Source organism: Chaetura pelagica, unplaced genomic scaffold, assembly GCF_000747805.2.
Source record: "Chaetura pelagica isolate M959 unplaced genomic scaffold, ChaPel_1.0 scaffold52, whole genome shotgun sequence".
In the NCBI taxonomy this organism is placed as follows: domain Eukaryota; kingdom Metazoa; phylum Chordata; class Aves; order Apodiformes; family Apodidae; genus Chaetura; species Chaetura pelagica.
Window position 1 is genome coordinate 1,531,252 of NW_009952486.1, and position 19,889 is coordinate 1,551,140.

Below are 19,889 nucleotides of genomic sequence, written 5' to 3' on the forward strand. Positions count from 1 at the left end.
GACGCGAGGGCGCAGAGAGTGGGACCTGAGGGCACAGAGAGCGGGACCTGAGGGCACAGAGAGCGGGACGCGAGCACACAGAGAGCGGGAACTGAGGGCACAGAGAGCGGGAACTGAGGGCACAGAGAGTGGGACCCGAGGGCACAGAGAGCGGGAACTGAGGGCACAGAGAGAGCGGGACCTGAGGGCAGAGAGAGCGGGATCCGAGCGGATAAAAAGCAGGGTCCAAACGGATAAAAAGCGGGGCCCAAGGGTCGGGCCGGGGCGCCCCGAGCTCTTCCCGCCAGCCCAAAGCCTGTTGGTTCCACAGGGAACGCGGAGCCACGAGCTGGGAGCGGTTCTGAAGGGAACCCCAGACTCGGGCCCCATTCGCTGTCTACAGTCTCTGGCCAGGCACGACTGAAGGAGGCTGATTCAGAAGGGACAAGACCCCAGCTGCACAACCCACCTCCTGTGGGGGGCACTGGCCTGGGTCTGGCCCAGGTTTCCCCTGGTTCCTCTCCCCTCCCTGTGCCAGGGTCTGGCTCAGGCTCCAGCAGCTCCCACAGCCCAGCTGGGTGCTCCGACAAGAAGGGCTGCCTGGCAGGAAACCTTCCTGGCACCACCCAGAGAAGACTTCAGCAGCCCTTCATCGTTTTATAAACCTTGTTGTTGTAAATAACAACCCATGTCCTAGTGGAGACTCACCAATTCCTACCTCCAGTTCCCCACTGTTTACTTTCCCAGAAACTACAATCTGGGTGCTTCTCATTCTGCTGAGTTGTTGAAAATCACTCCTAGGGAACACTTAGGACAACTTGCAATGGTGTCAGAGTTACCAGGAACATAAGAGTTTAACTGCAACAACAGCAATACCAATATCTGAAGAAACACTTGAAAGCAAAAGTCCTGGCACCTGGACATGTGGTTTTACAAAAGAAACCACACAAAACTACCACACATTGTTAACACCATTTACAAAATATGAGAAGAAAATCCAATCCCAAAAGCTTAACTTGAGGCTCTTTTCTATGTAGACACATCTAGTTCCCCAAGTGCCTGGATGATCAGCTGTATTTAGTGATCCTTTTGCTTTCCTGTTTCACTCATTGTCACTATTCAGCTACATGAAAGCCTTGCAGCTTCTTAGAAAACCAGTTTAAGGAAGTTCACTTGACATGAAATTATAAAAATACTTAAGCCTGGTATTCCCTAAAAATATATTGTCCAGTGTGGGGTGAGTGGTGGGAACAAATAACTGCTGAGAGAAGAAACTTGCATGAGAAAGCACCAATGCGAGGTACAGTTCATTTGGGCCTTTTAAAAATTAATGTATTTTAAGGATTCTCCTTACAATAATTAATTGCCTGTATCCACTCCTGGTGATTTCTGTCAGACCAGCATCCAAGCTGGTGCTGTTGCAGTAATTCCAAAGAAAACACTACTGCTTGCTCATGAGAAGCAAGTCCCCTGACAATATAACACACTGTGCAAGTCCCAGCCTATTTTTATTCCTGAACTCACACTCCCTCGGGCTTCATTAGCTTGGCAATTTTCAAGACAATTATGCCATCGTGGCTGAGGATATATAGATTTTCCTATCCAAATCTTCCATCCCAGCTTTTTATCCCTCATTGCAGCCCCTGTTTTCCAGGGGTAGCTTTATCTGAAGAGGAGATGGGTGAAAGGCCCTTGAGACCCAGTGCCTGCTGGTGAGCCCCTCTGCCCCCCTGGTGCTGCTGCCTACAAAGGCTGCCACGAGGATAACATGGAACCCCTTCCCCCTTTATTTCCAAGAACAGGCAAATATTTGAGTTTTCCCTATTGGAACATTCTTCTGCATGAATTTCCGGAGATTCCTTAGAAAAATAATAAAAAAAGAAGAATAAAAAAGAAAGAAAACTAGAAGCAGCAGCATGGAATGAATGCCTTGCCCATAGCCCCATTCCCAGGATCAAGGGAAAAAGGGAAACCATGCTGAAACAAGCTCAAGAGGCAGCATCCATAGACTTGATCATTAATTGAGACTTTTCTGAAAACTTATCCTTTGACTTTTCACACTGCAAAGCAATTTCTTGCTCTGTGTCATAAACTGTGCAAAATAAAATAAAGCAAAAAAAACCCCACACCAAAACCCACCCTATTTTTCACCTTTATTACTTCTAAATACTGGACTTGCAGTGAGGAGAAGCTATGTACCCATGAATTTTCTGACAGCAACCAATGCTGATTATACTGCACTGCATGCAGAGAAAATGCTAATTAGGACTCTTGCAAATGAAAAGCACCCTGCTCTCACCACCCTCCTCATTTTTACTTGTCTTCCAGAGGAAAACAACAAAGAAAATTAAGCTTCCTCTCACGCTCACCCTGGATCTAAAACTAGCCCTTTCAGAAAGGCATTCAGGAAAACCTGGGACTTCCAATTCCCAGGCCCAAGAGCAGTAGGGATTTTTGGATCTGCTGCAGCTTCAGCGCTGGTACCTAAGTGAGTAGTTAGCTGAAAACTTCTACAGTCACTCTGCGTTTTGCTGTGCAGAGGCAGCTCTGGCAGCAGTGCTGCACTGAAGGCTCTGACAAGTCTGTCAGAAACAGCCACTAAAAAAGGGCAAAGTGAAAACCATCCAGTGCAACACCTCCTTTTTTAGGGATGGTTGTCTTGTCAATCCATGAAGCTCAGAGGCTGAAGCAAAACAACCACTGATGAGGGAGCGTGTTGTAGCAATAATCCCAGCATGAAGGCAGTGCCTGCTGGAGGTCCTAGTGTACTGATTTCAAATGTTTAGGTTGGGGGCACCAGGCAAATTGACTACATCATCTTTAACCCTTCATAAAGTACATACACTGAGCTACTGTTATTTACTATACTTACACCCCTACAGTGATACGCCAGGAACATTCCTGAAAAACATTTCACTTGCCCAGAAAAACAGAGCACCCACCTACTTACACAGAGTACAGAAACCATAACCCTGCAGTAAGAAAACAGTTCTCCATGAGTCTTTCATTCCAGCAGCATTCCATTCACTCCAGCATTAAAAGCCACATACAAGAACTTCATGATAGTGATCTGGAGCTCAGGAATATCATGGGACCAGGATAGCCTGGTTCCTATACTAATTCCATGACACCCTGATGGACAGCACATTAAAAAGTGGGGATCATACAAGAAACACACCTAAGGTGTACAAAGCAAGACTTTGTGCAACCAAATAGATGCTGAACCAGCTCCTGGAAGGCTTTAAGGCCCCCCTGCTCCCAGAACACAGCAGCACACAGAGCTCCTGCACATCGAGTCCCTTTCTTGATACTGGAAACCAAATACTTTCCACATGCAAGTTGGTGGGAAAATGTCCTGGGCTGCTCCTACAAAGAATAAGAAATACTTTCATAGTCAGGGCTCTGGCAAACCAGATCCCTCTTCCTGGCCCTCTTAGGCATTTCTGGGTACCACTTCAGAAACCATCCCTTCCCAGTCAGGGAGAATGGAAGAGCTGTGATCATACAGAGCTCTCGGGCTCTGCTGCACCACTGTGACATCCAGGCATGCTGGTGACAAGCTCTACAGAGGTGCCTAGAGAATCAGGGACATAAAATTAAGCCCTTTCCTCCTGTTCTTTACTTGAAGGGAAGCTCTGCTGCCAAGAAATTCTCCAGTAACTCAAAACAAAGTTATTTTGCTTCAAACAGCTCTCAGATTTATGCACTCCCCCACAGATGAATATTAATCATCATTTGATACTATCCTTCATTTCTGGTTATTAAGCCTCCAAGCCAAGATTTTATGAAGTAGAATAATAAGAAATTTGATGTTCTCTTAATGCTAAATATATTTTCTGCATGTCTGTTCTCTCAACTCTAAACACTAGTTGATCAATTAGTTACAGAAGATGACAAATATGCCACAAATAACTGCAAAGCTTAAACATTTAAATTGCTGGATCATTTGAAACAGATCTGGTAATACAACACTCCAGGAGGCTCACATTAGGATTTAGACATTAAGAAACTACATATTTTCAGGTATCAGCTGAAAGTCCAGCTCAAGGTATCCAAAACAAATACTGTGCAGAGACTGTGAAATAAATTGTGCAAAACAAAATGTACACACATACACACATATAGGATGCCAGTTTGTACATATTTTTCTCTTTATAATGGGCACGGGCAATTTTCACATTAGCCCTTATTCTCTAATTGCACAGACTCCAAGTGCTGTGTAAATAAATCCAAGGGAAACAAATGGATCTGTCTGGTGGGCAATCTACATACAACTGAAATTTAACAAAATCAGAAGCATGGAGGACAACGTTCCAGAGCAGGTGAGAACTAGAAGAGTGGTGATTCAGGGCAAGCTTACCTTGTTGATGTAGACAGGAACTTGGAAAAGCTCAACAGGAGCTGGCAATGTGCACTTGCAGCCCAGAAGGCCAAGGGTCTGGGGCTGCATCAAAAGCAGCAGGGCCAGCAGGTTGAGGGAGGTGATTCTGCCCCTCTGCTCTGCACTCATGAGCCCCCACCTGGAGAACTGTGAGTTCTGGAGCCCTTAGCACAGGAAGGACATGGAGCTATTGGAGCAAGTGCAGAGAAGGGCCACAAAGACGATCCAAGGACTGGAGCAGCTCTGCTCTGGAGCCAGGCTGGGAGAGTTGGGGTGTTCAGCCTGGAGAAGAGAAGGCTCCAGGGAGACCTTAGAGCACCTTCCAGTGCCTGAAGGGGCCCCAGGAAAGCTGGGGAGGGGCTTTTCATCAGGTTGTGTAGTGACAAGGGGTAATGGTTTTAAACTGAAAAAGGGGAGATTTAGGTTAGATACTAGGAAGAAATTCTTTAGTGTGAGGCTGGTGAGAGCCTGGCCCAGGTTGCCCAGGGAAGCTGTGGCTGCCCCATCCCTGGCAGTGTTGAAGGGCAGGTTGGATGGGGCTTGGAGCAGCCTGGGCTGGTGGGAGGTGTCCCTGCCCATGCAGGGGGGTTGGATCTAGATGATCTTTAAGGTCCCTTCCAACACCAAACCATCCTGTGATTCTATGATTCTATGAAAAGTAGCCTGACTAGAAAATACTAATTGCTTGACAAGACACTTGATGGGTTCATATTAATAGGTACATTCATTTTTATGGGTCTTTCAAAGGCAAATTTGCTCAACAGGTTCATAAGATCACATTCAGTAACAATAAATCTTCTATCTTTCATTGTACTTTCTTAAGTAATTATTTAACCCTAGGAAAAAATCACTAGTTTAGCCATTATAATCTGGATATTTATTTAATGTCTCCTCTGTGATTGTTTTAATCTAGAGTTTTAAAGCATCATAAAACTATTTTGTTTGTAGTTCAAGAGTAGCATTTTTGCATCCTTATCTGGTAATTCCCATATCTAGTTTCACCCCAATTTTCAAATTTCAAAAGCACCTGTTGCATTGCAAGTGCATTTATTTCCAAATAACTTTTTATAAAGACAGTTCTGGAAAAAAATAATTTACAACTATTCCCAGGATTAGCTGTTTGAATCATTTTAGGAAATGCCTGAGCAGAAAGGTTTTATAAAAGTGAATGGGATGAAGAGGGAAGTCTCAAAATCTCTGATAGCTTACAGCTTCCCCCCTTAAAAGAAGGTAGAATATAAGCTCTTATAAACCTATTGTTTGAAATATAAAGAAGTGCAATCAGGGATTCCATGCCAGTCTGCATCTCTCTGTTGGAGGCTTAAGAAAGGGCTCCCCTCTGAGTGCATACTAATGAGAGCCCGTGCCACTGAACTTCACACATCCTGGGTGTGCCCAGGCAGCAGGGGCAGTGGCCACACTGGGATGTTAAATCAGATGGTCTCATTTTATTGAGAATAGTTTTAAGCAAGGAATTTAAAATGGTCCAATTGCTGCAGCTTCTAGAAAACATGTCTATTCAGTGCAACTCAACCTATTCAAAGAATATTTCCTACTCCTTTTCCCACCAAATGTTAAGATTTCACCACTCCTTTTATCTAGCTTATTCTTCCCCATCTTTCTCACTGACATTCTCCCTAGGAAAAAATCCCACCAGAAAAGCACTGTACTAAAATCTTCTATTTTAACAAAGATTATCTAGCCTGGAATAAAGATGGCAGCAATACCTGGTTCTGGGAACCTTATCCCAAGAATGGCAAATCATAAACTAGCTACATGGTAAAGCTTTTGCTAAAATAAGTTTGCAGAAAAGGAGGGTGGGGAAGTTTCCTGCATTGTCCTACCATACAAAGAAACAGTGTTCCAGGCAAACTGGGAGATGGGAACAAAACTACAGTCATGACTGAACAGTGTCCAGTGTTGCTGAGCTGAAAACAAAGATAATATTACAGCACAGGGAGGGGTGGGGGGGAAGTGTTTTTAGGAAATAATAATAAGGCTTTACTTTCAGAAGACCATACACTAGAAAATAATGGAAGATTAATAATGAAGATGGCCCTTGATTTGCATAAGGTTAAACAGAACAGTTCCCACTAATGTTTTGTTCAAGCAAGGTTAAAGCTACACAAGGTGGGGAAAAGTCACACTCTCAATCCACAACATCTCCAAAGGAAACCTTTTACCAAAACAACTGTCAGTTTGATGGGAAGGGACTCTGCCCCCACCTAATCAAAGGAAGTCTGTGCTTTGATGCACTCTTTAATGTGCAACTGTGAGAATAAGAGATGCAAGGTGCCCATTTGATATGCAGTGTTAACAGTGCTAAGCATTTTTTCCCTAAATTGTGTGATCAAAGTAAAATCTCAATTACTGCCCTGACTCATCTGACAGCACTCTCTGAAGTTGGTACATGTGCTTTTATCAAAATGCTGAGCAACAGGAAACATGAATGACTTTGACACAGTCAGTATTGTTCACTTAGAGCAGCATAAAACTGCCAGGAACAGTCACATGTTTTCAGCCCAATCCAGGTTCTAGAGAGAGGGATGGTTTGCCCATGTGTGTGCATGACTTCACCTCCCCTCTCTCCCCATCACATTTCTCTGAGAATGAACACACTGTTTGAAGCTAGAACTGAAATCCTGGTACTGAGTGAACCAACCCCTCCCAAAGACAAAGATCCAGCTATTTGGTCAAGGCCTTTCCTGGCCATGCATTGTAAGATACAGTTATGTGATGTTCAGCTGACACAGCATGGAGGTAATTTCTATTACTTAATACTTAAAATTAACATCTGTATTACTACAGTACCTGAGTGGATCAGTTGAGATGCTGCTTCCTGTTTCCAATGAGGTCCTGAGATAATAGCAAAAGAATAAAATTATAAAGTATTAAAACTATTAAGAATACTATGTCCTTAAATGTCAAATGCTTAATGACTTTACATTTTCTTCTTTTTTACTGGCATAATACTTAGCATGCCATTAAACACAGATGGAAAAAACCCAACAACCCCAAACAAAAACCCCAACAGGCACTTCCAAGACACTAGAGAAAGGGGAATTAGAGAAACATTTTTCTGAACTAGTAAAAATGTGGTCATTGAAACCTGAGCTCAGTTCACCTGTAGCAGTGAGGACCTTGGAGTTCACCAGCACATGCAAGTGCCACAGCCTGCCTTGGGCAGAGTCAGAAACCTTTTACACTGTGGATGCTTGAAAACCTCAGGCAGTGCAAACAGCCCTCCTGGAGGTGCTGCCTGCTCCTCAGCACACGCATCTGCATTTCTCTCTGATCATGGCTGCTGCAATTTGTCCCCAGGCATCAACCACCTTTCAGCAAATTGTGAAGGGAAAGCTGATGCTTAATTCAGGTGTGTCTGTCATTTCAGGATGCAAAGTGTCCTCACCAGGAGGCTCCCTGGCAAAGAGCAGCACCCGAGTGGTGTACATGAAGCAAATCATGCCCAAAAAAGAAACTACAGAGTCATCCTGAAGAACTATTACAGCAGGCAGTTTAGCTGAGATGCTATAAGTACCAAATTATAACTACACTTATGTTTAAGCAGCAATATTTGAACATGCAGTGTGGATTTTACTGATTAGACTTGCTCTCAGTGAGCACGACTTAGGTTTATTGTAAAATAAACATAGATACAGTTAAAGTTCTGGAGTGAAAACAGTTTTTCCACAGGCTGTAATAAAACATTAGCCAAAGCTTCCTAATGAGCACTCCATCATCATGTTAGGGATATTTTTTTTAAACAGTTATTTGCACTTTTCCATTTATATCTCTTACACAAACTGGCACAGATCAACCTTTGCTCATATAGACATAAATGTGTATGGTCTACAGAGGGACATTCCATTAGCATTAGAATTGCATGAATTTTATTTACAGGAGGTATTTGTAAATCAATGTGAAAACTTCACTTTGAATTCCAAGATTACTAGTATGTTTACCAAAATGAACAGGGCTGTGTGAAGGGAGGAGCTGTAAACACTGCATGTGCAAAAACTAGCTGTACTAGAATGGAAACAAACCACATCGTCCAAATAGCTTTCCACTAAAGTGCTAAAGCTTTCAAACAGCTTTTAGAAGCTTGTTCCACCTTCTAATTTGTTTGCTTCCAGAGTTCAGGATTTGTCAATAGTGATGAATTTCAAGGGGGGTGGCTTACATGTGTTGGCTTTGTGGCTCCTTGTTTGTTTAACAATTGTAAAGGGTGAATGTAATTTACTTATAATTAAGTTTACTGCTTAACACAGTGTGCTGTGGCAATGCCAACCTGCTGGCTGAGCGTGACTTTTTGCCTTGCTTTTAACTCAGATTGAAAAAAAAACCACCCCACAACTTCTCTTAACAGTTTTACCCTTCTTACTATAAATAACTATTTAACAGCCTCCATCTTTGTGCAGTGGCAAGATGTCGTGCATAAAGAGGAGATGGAAATGAGACACAAGGCAGCACTGATTAGCCTCCACCCAGCACAACCTTGATTGTGCCACCAAGTGACATTGAGCACGTTGTGACCTCAGGGACTGCTCAGACAATCACAAGCAGCAGGATTGCAGCTTCATTAAAACCACCTCGTTTCTCTTTCTGAAGACAGACATCTAAGGTGGGCTCCCCACAATCAAAAGCTGCTCTCAGGAGATGGGTGTACTTTTAAACACCTCAGAAAAAGCACAGCTCCTACTGCAAATATACCCATCTGGGCTGAAAGGTTCTGGTTTTACTGAGATGGTCTTCTAGAAATTTCCAGCAGCTCAACGTCCCATTAGGAACTGTTGGTGTACTTGGCAACTGTGGTTAAAAACCCTAAAGACAAAAAGCCACCGAGCTCAGCACCGTGGTAGCTGGCAGCACAGAGCTGCACCAGCTGCCCAGTGAGCCCCACAGCCCCCGTGGGGCTGGCAGGGCTTCCAAAGTGCCACTGCTGCCATGGGGCTGTGTCCCTGCTGGGCAGCCTGGGGCACCAGGACGCGCCGCGGTGGCTTTGGCACTGGGGAGTCAGGGCCAGAAACAAATCACCTCTTAAAACACAGAATCAAACCAGGCCTATGGAGAAAAGCTTATTCCTTGTAATTATAATTCCTTATAATTCCTTCATATTTTCAGATATGAAAAGTGCCAAACATAGGAAAAGCTACATGAGGTGCAAGGGAAGACACCTCCCTGGCTGACAGCCACGCCAGGTCAGTGCTGAGAAGCAAGGGACCAAGACACACACCAAGAAGGTTCATGAGCCCTGAAGAAGCAATTTCCCAGCCTTTGAACCTGGGCACCACCCACAGATACAACTTGCTGGGGTGGAAAATCTCAACAGTAGAGTGACAGCATGGAAGACAAATTTTAGTGGCCAAGAAGAATGGCAATAGAGAGAGGAGAAACGTCTGAAGGGTCTGGATTTGGGGTACAGAAAGTTAATTTTTATTGAATTTACAGACTAATTTTAATATCATAACATCAGCTCTCCCCTTCCTTCCATCTAAAATCCCATTTCAATCTTTTGGTTTCCTTTCAAACACCACTTAAAGATGGACAGTAAATTTAAAAGGAAAACAACCCAAATCCTGAGCACAGTATCCTTAAGCTACAGCAAACAAAATAATCACATTCTACCCAAAGTAATTTCAGGAAAAAGAAATAAAAATATATGTGTTTCAGGTTACTTCAAAGCAAGGTTTGTTTACTGTTTTTTTTTAACAAGTTAACTGAAGAGGAAAAAAGAAATTGCACTGCTCTATAGAAAGCAAGCAGGAAAGTCCAACAATCCTGTTTATTTACTCCTAACAGGTACTGACTCAGGACATTTGTAGCCCAGAAATAAATCCATATACTATCTAATGCTAAAATTATTGATAAGAGCCTATTCAAACAATAACAGGATTGTCTATATACATACAATTGTCACTTTGTACATACACAAGGAATTCAAAAAACCCCAATGAACTATTAACTGCAGAACTATGTCCAACGACGTGGCTGGAAATTGAGCTAAAAGTTTTATACACCACTAAACAGGAGGAAACAAACTGCAGAACTACCCTGCATTATCAGGGAAAAGTGCCCCAAACCACCCTGCCTGCTGTTTGGTGTCTTGAGTTTGTTTCCACGGAGTTTGCAAGGGCTTTCTAGGTAGGGAGCTGAGGAAATCTGCACCAGTTTCACTGATGAGTCACTTGAATGACATCTCTTCGTCATGAAAATTCCTGATATCTTACAGAAAAGGCAGAGGAGTCACTGCATGAACTGGAACTAAACCTGGCACACAGGGCTGTACCCAGCTGGATTATTTGGCACTAACATGGTCAGTGTGAAACTGGAAGAATGGGTGTAATTGTTGGTGGGAACAACCTCTTTCAAGGCTAAAAGAACGATACAAAATATGGTTACACACAGCTCCTGAATTGCCAGCTTACTGAGAGCTGGCACCTACTTTCATCAGCCAGCACAGGAATGATAAACAGCCCACTCCTGCAGGGGGTTGTGCAGGAGAAAACACAAATATTCCCAAGAAATCATTGGTCTAGAATTCAGACATTTGCTGCCTTATTCAGGAGGCTTTAGGGATCCAAAGACAAAAAGAGTAAATCCAAATCTTGTATTATTGAGGTTCAGGGCTCTGTCCAGAAGGTAAAAACAAGGCCATGGACCTGTTATTCACACTGTGTGTATGTGTCAGTCATGGAAGTTGTGTAGTGAGCAAACCTGATGGTACAGGATTCCTAGAAATTGGGTATTAATCATATTCCAAAATGTTTTAGCAGATCTAAGTGAGAGACACAAAGAGGTTCTTGGCACCTGGAGAAATGACAACAGTTCTGTTATATTTTGCTTTTTTTTGTGATGAAAGAAACTGTTTTTCATAAATACAAAATCACTCTTAGTGAAGATAACTTCTGAAACTGTGTAAGATGGAGTTCCTGACAATATATGGACACAGAAAAGATAATTAAGATTTTAAAGAACTGACAATCTGAAATCTTGCTTTCCTCAGCTGTGATAATAGACAAGGAGTGTTACTGATCTGGGAGACAGGACTGCAGACAGACACCTTCATTTAAACTATTCTTTCACCCTATATGGAACAGTGACAATATAAATAATCAAGACAATTAGATGTCAAAGTGATGGCAGTAAGCACCAGTGTAACAGAGCCACACAGGAACTAGATGCTGGATAATCAGAATGTAGTAATTCTAGCAGCCCAGCACCATGTCTGGGGCCTTTCACAGAGCATTTGTGAAACCTCTAGACAGAGCACAGCTCTATGAAGCATTTGTGAAACCTCTAGACAGAGCACAGCTCTATGAAGCATTTGTGAAACCTCTAGACAGAGCACAGCTCTATGAAGCATTTGTGAAACCTCTAGACAGAGCACAGCTCTATGAAGGTTCTTTATAGGCTGAGTGGATTATCTTCTGAGAGTCCCCACCCTGCAGATCAGCACTGCTGCCTCCCCTCCCTGTGCAGGGCCCTGAGGGAAACTTCCAGCCCTACAGGCTCAGTTCTCCTGAATAATGCTAAATTGGGAGAGGAGCAGTCCATTCCCATCTGTGCAGATGGCTGCAACTGCTTCGTTATCTGTTAACCAGAGGATAAATCAGAGCACAGAACTACCCACCCTACTCTGGCAGGGGCTACAAATAACTACGTATCATAGCAGACCTTCTGCAAACAGCAAGGAAAATAAAAATCCCAGTTTGAGAAAAGCCAAGATGCTCTTCTGGCATGAACATACACAATAGTGGCAGATTAAATAATTGCAGTTGAAGCAAATCCACAGCTTGATCCCAAATAAAGATTGTTTAAAAATACAATCTTTTGGCTAGAGAAGTGAAATTCACTCAGAGCACCCGAGTACAAAGATGTTGTCTGCAAATGACAACTCAAGACACTTCAGAGCTCTGGCAAACCCTTAGTGCTGGAGACAGCAAGGTACTGCATCTTTTCAATGCTGAGGGAAGGCATGCAGAATCATATATTAAATATTTAAGACACTGTGCTAGATATTGCTCAGTGAGTAATTGCTGCTTGTCACAGTTTCTTTGTAGGAACTGGCAGCCCCAGAAGAAAGGGAATCCTGTTCAGCACAGGCTGATGCTGTCAACACTCCACACATTCAGTTCAATGAAGGACCAGCAAATTCATTTATATTCCAAAGTGCAGCTTCATTAAAAAGAAGTATTTACCCTTGCTTGAGGACAGACTGACACCTAGCACTGCTGAGCACTTTGGATCCCAGGCTCAATGCTCCATTTGGCAGGTAAGGCCAAAGCATCTAATCCTAACAGGCAAAAAAAAGAAGGTAACAGAACTATTGTACCCAACAGCCTCCCACAGAAACAAACCTGGAAATTCTATTTCAGCCACTGCATTGGTTGTCAAACAAAATAATCCCTTTAAATTCTGTGTGAAGTCGATGTAAAAGTCACTTCTTGGAGCACTGCCAGGATGCCAGGATGCCCTGATCATGGAGCACTGCACAGCATCCTGCCTCCTCCCTGCTGCTGCAGTTCCACAGCACCCAGGGACCTGCCTCACCCTGCTCCCCTTTCAGCAAGTCCCAAAGCACCCACCCTACCATGAAAGTTACTTCATACAGAACTAACATAAAAAAGTAACAAAGTACCATTTATATAAATTTTAGCCTCCCACTTGTAAATTCTGCTCAGCACATCATCTCAGCACAAGCTGCCCCTCATTAAGGAGCCTGGCTTTGCCCAGAGATCTGCCAAGCCACCAGGGAGAACACATTCCTGAAAAAACCCAGAGCTAAAGAGACCCAGTGGCCAGCAGTTCAGCACTTGCTTTTGTTACACAGCCCTTTGCTTTTGTTACATGGCCTCGACAAAGCAAGCTGTGGGAAATTCTAATGTGAATATCACAGACCAGAAACTAATGAAGAGATTGGGCTCCTCCCAGAAATGAGGAGCAGTCTGATGGATACATGGCTAGGAGCTCTGTCATCATGTCTTTCCTGGCTGGAGCATCATTTATCAGGCATGCAGCTGTGTCCCACATTAATTAGTGCAACACAAGCAAAGCAAGATGTGTTCAGGATCTGCAGGCAGCCCTGTGTAGAGGGATGCTTGTCTCCCTCCTGCACACCTGCCCTGGCACAGCACAGGTCACTGCCACAGGTACTGGCCTGGGTGTGCTGCTCTGGTGCAGCTCAGCTGTTCTGACCCACCGTGCCCACCAGCTCATCACTCTGCTGCTGATCAGTGCTCTGGGGGACACACTTCAGGCTTAAAAGAGGTGTGCTACTAAGGCAGGAGCTCTCAGGAAACCTGGAGTGCTTCTTCTGGCAGCTACACTTACATGGGGATTCAGTTCAGAAAACCTGTTTCCCAGTAGCCTGTCTGAATCATGGATCTAAAAGTAGAACAGCCCAACTCCAGAGGTTTCTGCAGAGCTGCATGGGTAAGTAGGCCAGAACTAAACATCATTCAGTTGGTATTAGTCATAGGAACAAAAACTTACACAAGCTGAAAATACAGTTCAAATTAAACCTTTTTTTTGGATATACCATTTAATAGCTTTGCTGACATGACTGGCACTGCTCATCCATGAAAAGGCAGCATTCAGAAGGAAGGATCAGGAACTTTAAAGAATACCACAAACCTTTTCTCTCTTGATACACTGTGTTCCAAATATTTCCATGAACCATTTACACAAGAAAGTACTTAAATACATGGTTAATGTTGCTCTTAGAAATAAAAAGGTTTCCTCACTTGGGGCTTGGATGAATGAGATACCCAAGTAGAGCTCTGCTGGGTCTAGAGGTGTTGCCCAGCTGTGAGCTGGCAAGCCCATACAGCCTGTCCCCAGCATGCAGGTTGCTAACATTGTCCCACCCCTCTAACATTGTCCCACCCCTCTAACATTGTCCCACCCCTCTAACAGTTGGGCTGCAAATCTAAGCAGGTAACTGATTGGTCAGAAAACCAGCCAACTGATAGTTTTTTCTCAGATCTCTTCCAGACACCACATGGCAAAGCGACCAAAAGGTTTTGCTTCAAACATGAAAAGAGATCAGAAAAACAAGGGCTTTAGGAGAACACTGAACACTTTTCTGTGTGGCATGCTAGAAACCCAGCTGAATTCAGGTTGGTCTGTGTGCAAAGCTACATGCACAAACTTCCTTTCAATTTTCCTCCTTCTGGAGGCTCCACTTTGCACCCAAGGGTTCTGTCATAATTCAGGCAGCATTCAGCACAGGAGCATGACCAAACACTCAGAACATCCTTTCCAAATCAAAATATAATCACAACATCTCAAAGAGGTTTTAAATCTGTAAGAAAAGCAACATCTAGGAAACAAAGCTACCCCAACATGAACCTAAAAGCCATGAGGAAGGAGCCAGATGAGGAAGCACAGTTGGCTTTATTAATTTGAGATGACTGTGCAGATGTAAAGCTGAATTTCTGTGCAGAGACAACAAAGCTTTATTACATAAACCACAATTTATGCTTACAAAGTTGGGGCCTGTACCCCTAGAGCAATCTGCAAGAGTAACAAGGGGAGACTTGGAGAAGCTGCCTTTTCAAGAAGTGCTCTATTTTCAGTTCTGTAGCAACATGCTGTGCAGTGAAAGATGCTCTTTGAAAAAATAATCTTAAAAATCTCCCAGCAGGTAGATTAACTCCAGTAAATAGCATCTAAATGCTAACAGCCCTGCTGTTCAAAGACTCTTGACCAGTATGTCTTATGATACAGAGTTCACACCAATCCCATGTGCCTTGTATTTAGGCACCCCAGCCTTCTACCAGGCTTTCCAAAGGGGCTGCAAATCCCACAGCCCTGAACCCTGGGGGGCAGGGGGGAAATCTTTATCAAGAAATCACCCTCATGACAACAAAGAGTTTAGAATTTATTATCCTCTGAACATCTAATCAGTGTTGTTTTCCACAGTGGTATCTTGCCAGAGGAACTGACTTCATATTAAAACATTGCAGTGATGTGGTTTCGGGTTTGTTAGAAGTAAAGTCCATTATTTAAATTACATTTATTCCCAGAGTTACATGAAGATCAGATGTTTATTAACAAGCTTCACTACTATTTGCAGCTCAAATTTAGAGCCATGAAAACAAACCCAACCCATATATGCAACATGGGAATTGAGGTTTTCCAAAGAAGGAAGTGAAAGTGTGTTGCTGATAGCAGCAGCCAATTGTATATAATCCAATTTGAAGACATTAAAGTTTCCAGATCTGTGTTTAATCTTCTGTGGGGCAAAGGTCCAGCATGTTAATGTAATCTGAGAACTGAAGTGTTTAAAAATGCCTTGTCCAACAATATGGCTGGACAAACTTACTCTCCACTAGAAGTTCTCACATGTGTGTACTGTGGCCAGAAGCAGCTACCTTTCCCTTTTTTTGCTAGTGTATCATCTGCAAAGAAAGTGCTGTTTATGGGAGTCATAAATCTGGAAACACTAACACTCTACGTAAGGTTTCATGATTGCTGTGAATGAACCAAGTTAGGCTGCTATCCTTTGTGTGACTGCTTCCCCACAGTGTAAGCAAAATCATATCACTCACAGGGAAAAAGCACAGAAGCTTCAGAGGAGACAGAAGGGCACTTTCTGCCCAAGTCCCCAGGCCAGGGTGCACCCAGGTACCACAGGCACCTCAATCCTACAAGTGTTCTTGCCTGGCATTTCAGATCACTTGACTGAAAAACCACAGAGAACAAAGGCTGTTGAGTAAAACTAAAATGGACATGTAACTTAAAAGAAGTGTTTAAATATCATGTGTCCCTTTGCAAGCTGTAGTGTTACCACTGTCCTACAACAGCTCAGTGCAAGGACCATGCAGTGAAGTAAAAAAACCAACAACCTACATCAGATTGAACATGAAAACGAACACACCAAATTAGCCCCATTACAATTTATCCTAAGAGCAGAGAGTTAGGACTTCATCCTTTAAAATACAAAGAATATTTCTGCTGGGTCTATGTCCTTCGTGTGTACTTAAGAACATTAGAACTGCAGACAGTTCCAAGTGTAAGCTTGGAGCAGTACAGGGCTGCACCACAGAAGTGGTTCAGTGAGAGACTTTATTCTGCTTTTCACATTGCTTTATAGAATAATCATTTCTCATCCTCAAATCAGCAGGTTTTCAATGCCCAGTTCAGGATGAGTGCTCTGAGAGCAGTTTGCAGCTGAAGTATGTCCCATGTATCACCACATCACCCTGGAGCTGGCACACTGCAAGTGCTTACCCACACCAAGAGAAACAAAAGGCTTAGAGAGGAGCCTGATTCCCTTGGGCAGATCTGCAGGCAGCCTGAGCCACAGCCCGTGCTGCCAGAAGCTCATTTATCATCTACCACCTCCAAGCTACTCATTCCTGCAGCTGCCCAGAAACATCAGGATTACAATTTCAGAATCCGTAATGACTTTCAACATATTTCAATACATTCACTGTCAGTGAACCAATGATTATTTCTCTGCACATCACTGGTGTTTTTCTTTGATTACCCAGCATTTAACAGGAAGCAGCAGAATACAGGAAAGATACTACAGATGAATGTGCATGGCCCCTTTGTTTCCCAGGCAATGTAACAGCATTACACAGGCTGGTAAGTGGATTCAAAGACCTGTGGTCAATGTGGTGCTTCCCTATTGCTCAGTGAAGTTGCATCTATTATATTAGTTTCATTACTTCTGAAAAAGAAAATTGACAGAAATATCCAAGAAGCAGAATCAATTATTTAAACTGCAGTGCAGCATGTCTGTCAGAGCTGATGATGCTTCTTTTAAACACAGAAAACCCCCCTTTTTACCACTACAGAAGCACAGCCAGTGTTTTAGTAACTCTGCTCCTTCTGTAGGCTATGAACCTGCAGTACTGAAAATGGGGCTAGACTTATTTTTTAAAGTATCATTTTCTGGATGAAAATGCTTACAAATGTAAGTTAAATAACATGCAACTAGCAAACTACTACAGCATCTGAAACAAGCCCAGCAGAGCAATGTCAGCAGGTCTGTGGCAGCACAGTAAGAAGGGGTTGCTGTGTCACACTGGAAGCAGGATGGGGAAGCTGCAGAGCAGCTCTGCCCACAGAAAGGAAACAGGATTTCTCAGCTAACTGGCAATTCACATCTACCAAATGTGCTGTGCAAATCCAGAGGCCCATTGACTTTGCAACCCACCTGAGAAGCTGAGACAGGTGCTGCCCAGGGCACTGAAGGGAGCCCCCAGGCTACAGCCTCCCCAGAACCAGGGCTGGTTCCAGCAGGGGCAGCCACAGGACCAGGGTCCTGCACAGGCCACGTCCTGGTGGCTCCTGCCCAACATTTAGAAAGCCCAGGTTTGGGATGTTATGCAAAGACCAGTGTGTAAGTACCAGATCAAAAATATATATATATATATTTGCGTGCATCCATCTGCATACATTTCTATAGTACACTAGATATAAAAATAGAATTTACTGCAATAATAGTAATTTTCACTATCCTGACTTTTCATAAGAAGAGGAGCCAGTTGAAGCTACAACAGGACGACTCCCTGCTTCACATCACATCACATCAGAGTTCACAAGTGATGGCCACAGTCATTCTCAGTTCCCAACAGTATTTACAGTAACACAGTCCAGGATGCCCTTGTAGCCCTGGGAACTAGCCCAGCTCCAGAGCGAAGCAGGGAGCCAGGCCCTGCAGTACCAGAGGTGCTGACTGCATCTGGATGCAGCTGCACGTGGCTGGACACCAACCATACTTGGGAAACTTCAATTATTACCCAAAGACCATTATACCATTTAACTTTTCAGTACCAGAGAATTAAATGAAACAAACAACTGGCAGAAACTTGCACATCTGGCTAGAGCAGGCACCATGTCAGGTCCAGCCTCTGCAGCTGCATCTTTCACCAGTCCAACCTTTGGTGGATGAAGCATCTTACATGGAGACTAATAAAAACTGCCTCCCAAATCTTCCAATTAATGGCAAGGCTACTTGTGGACTTTCTTGAGCTGGGCTAAGTTTTGTGGCTGAGACAAATGCTTAATGAAACATGAAAGAAAAGCTCAGGATTCATTTAACCTCATCTGCAATAAAGTGACAGGCTTCCTGCTGCTCCCCTTACACACCTCCACCTTTGCCTCCCTTGCTGGCTCTTTGATCATCCTTAAGTCTTTGATGAAAAGTCTTAAAGGAGTTGACAAGGCCTATTACTCATTTGTTTTCAGTTTCATTTAAAATGCACTGGCTATTTTCTTGTCTTGAAGTTCTAACCAAGCCACCTGTGGGGAGAACTACTACTGTTCATGGCTTACTTAGAATCCAGTATTTAGTGGCAGCACTAAAATAAAGATATTTTCATTGAGCTCACAAAAATAAAAAAGGATTTTTTTTTTTTTTTTAAAAGCCTTCAATAATAAAATCTGACTGTAAGCCAGAAGACATTGTTTTTGCAGGCTTCTGAAGAGCTAAACACATGTGGAGAACACCTCAATTTCATGCTGAATCCTAGAGGCACCACCAGCAATCTGGTGGCTTCCAGAGGCAGCTGACAGCAGCAGCCCCAGCTGAGAGCTCACCCACTAACAAAGAACAAAGCCCAGCAAAATTGCTTTAATCAGACACCTCGTGACCAACAAGCAAACAAACTTGTTTGTCAGAAACATCTGCTACATCTGAGAGGCTGAGCAGCGGGCTGGCTGCCCGTCCTATCCAGTGTCACAATACATGGCACTCCACTAAAAGTACTGCTTGTGGGGTTACAAAATAAAAGTATTTAAATAGCATTTCCTGACTGAGATTCATTACCTGTACTACACCAGCCTCTGGCAAAATCTTGCCATAAAATATCAATTACAACTAATTGAATTCTCCATAAAGATTAATTTCATTAAGGATGAGAGAAAGGCAGATTTCAATACTATCTCATTTTCAGGTGTGCAATGCTCCAGTGATTGGCTAAAAAAATAAATTTGGAGGTGAATGAAACATGACACATTTTCTTTAGGAAAAGATGCTTACATTAATGGGTCATAAACTGGGTTGATTTTATGCATTTGTTCTGTGAGCCAAAAATCACTGAAGGCCAAAGAGCATACAAGTAACATCCAAAAAATAAATAGCTCCAATGGATGTGGAAACAACAGCACTTGCTTGAAACACTAGAAAGGGACATATTTTTCATGAAAAGTATCTGGTGTACAAATGACCCACTTGAATATGGAAATTTAAGAAAGAAATTAAAGAAGAAATGGTGTTTGGTTGTTTGGAATTTAGTAAATACAGATAGTTATTTCCAAATGTTCTGAAGTGTCATCCCCAACTCTAGGGGAAAACCAGCAACAGCCATACTATACAGAAATGACCAAGGTAAAACATTGATGGCAGATAAAGACATTAGCTGAGCACAAAGAACAAGGCCATACGAATCAGGATCTTTGAAACCTCCCACCCTTACTGGCTTCTTCATTTGATAGAAGCCACCTTTAATGGGCACCCAAATGTCTGTTATACACTTACTATGCAATCCAAGCCACGTTAGCTGTGTAAACACTC

The 19,889-nt window shown here is 43.1% G+C and overlaps 1 protein-coding gene across 1 annotated transcript in view; it reads right to left on the reverse strand.

Moving 5' to 3' along the window:
- IQSEC1 (IQ motif and Sec7 domain 1) overlaps positions 1-19,889 on the reverse strand; it is a 197,078-nt gene that overhangs the window by 150,243 nt on the left and 26,946 nt on the right. Inside the window, exon 3 of the mRNA XM_010008862.1 lies at positions 7,172-7,216. Within this exon, the coding sequence (XP_010007164.1) occupies positions 7,172-7,216 (45 nt within the window). The remainder of the gene's footprint in view (positions 1-7,171; positions 7,217-19,889) is intronic.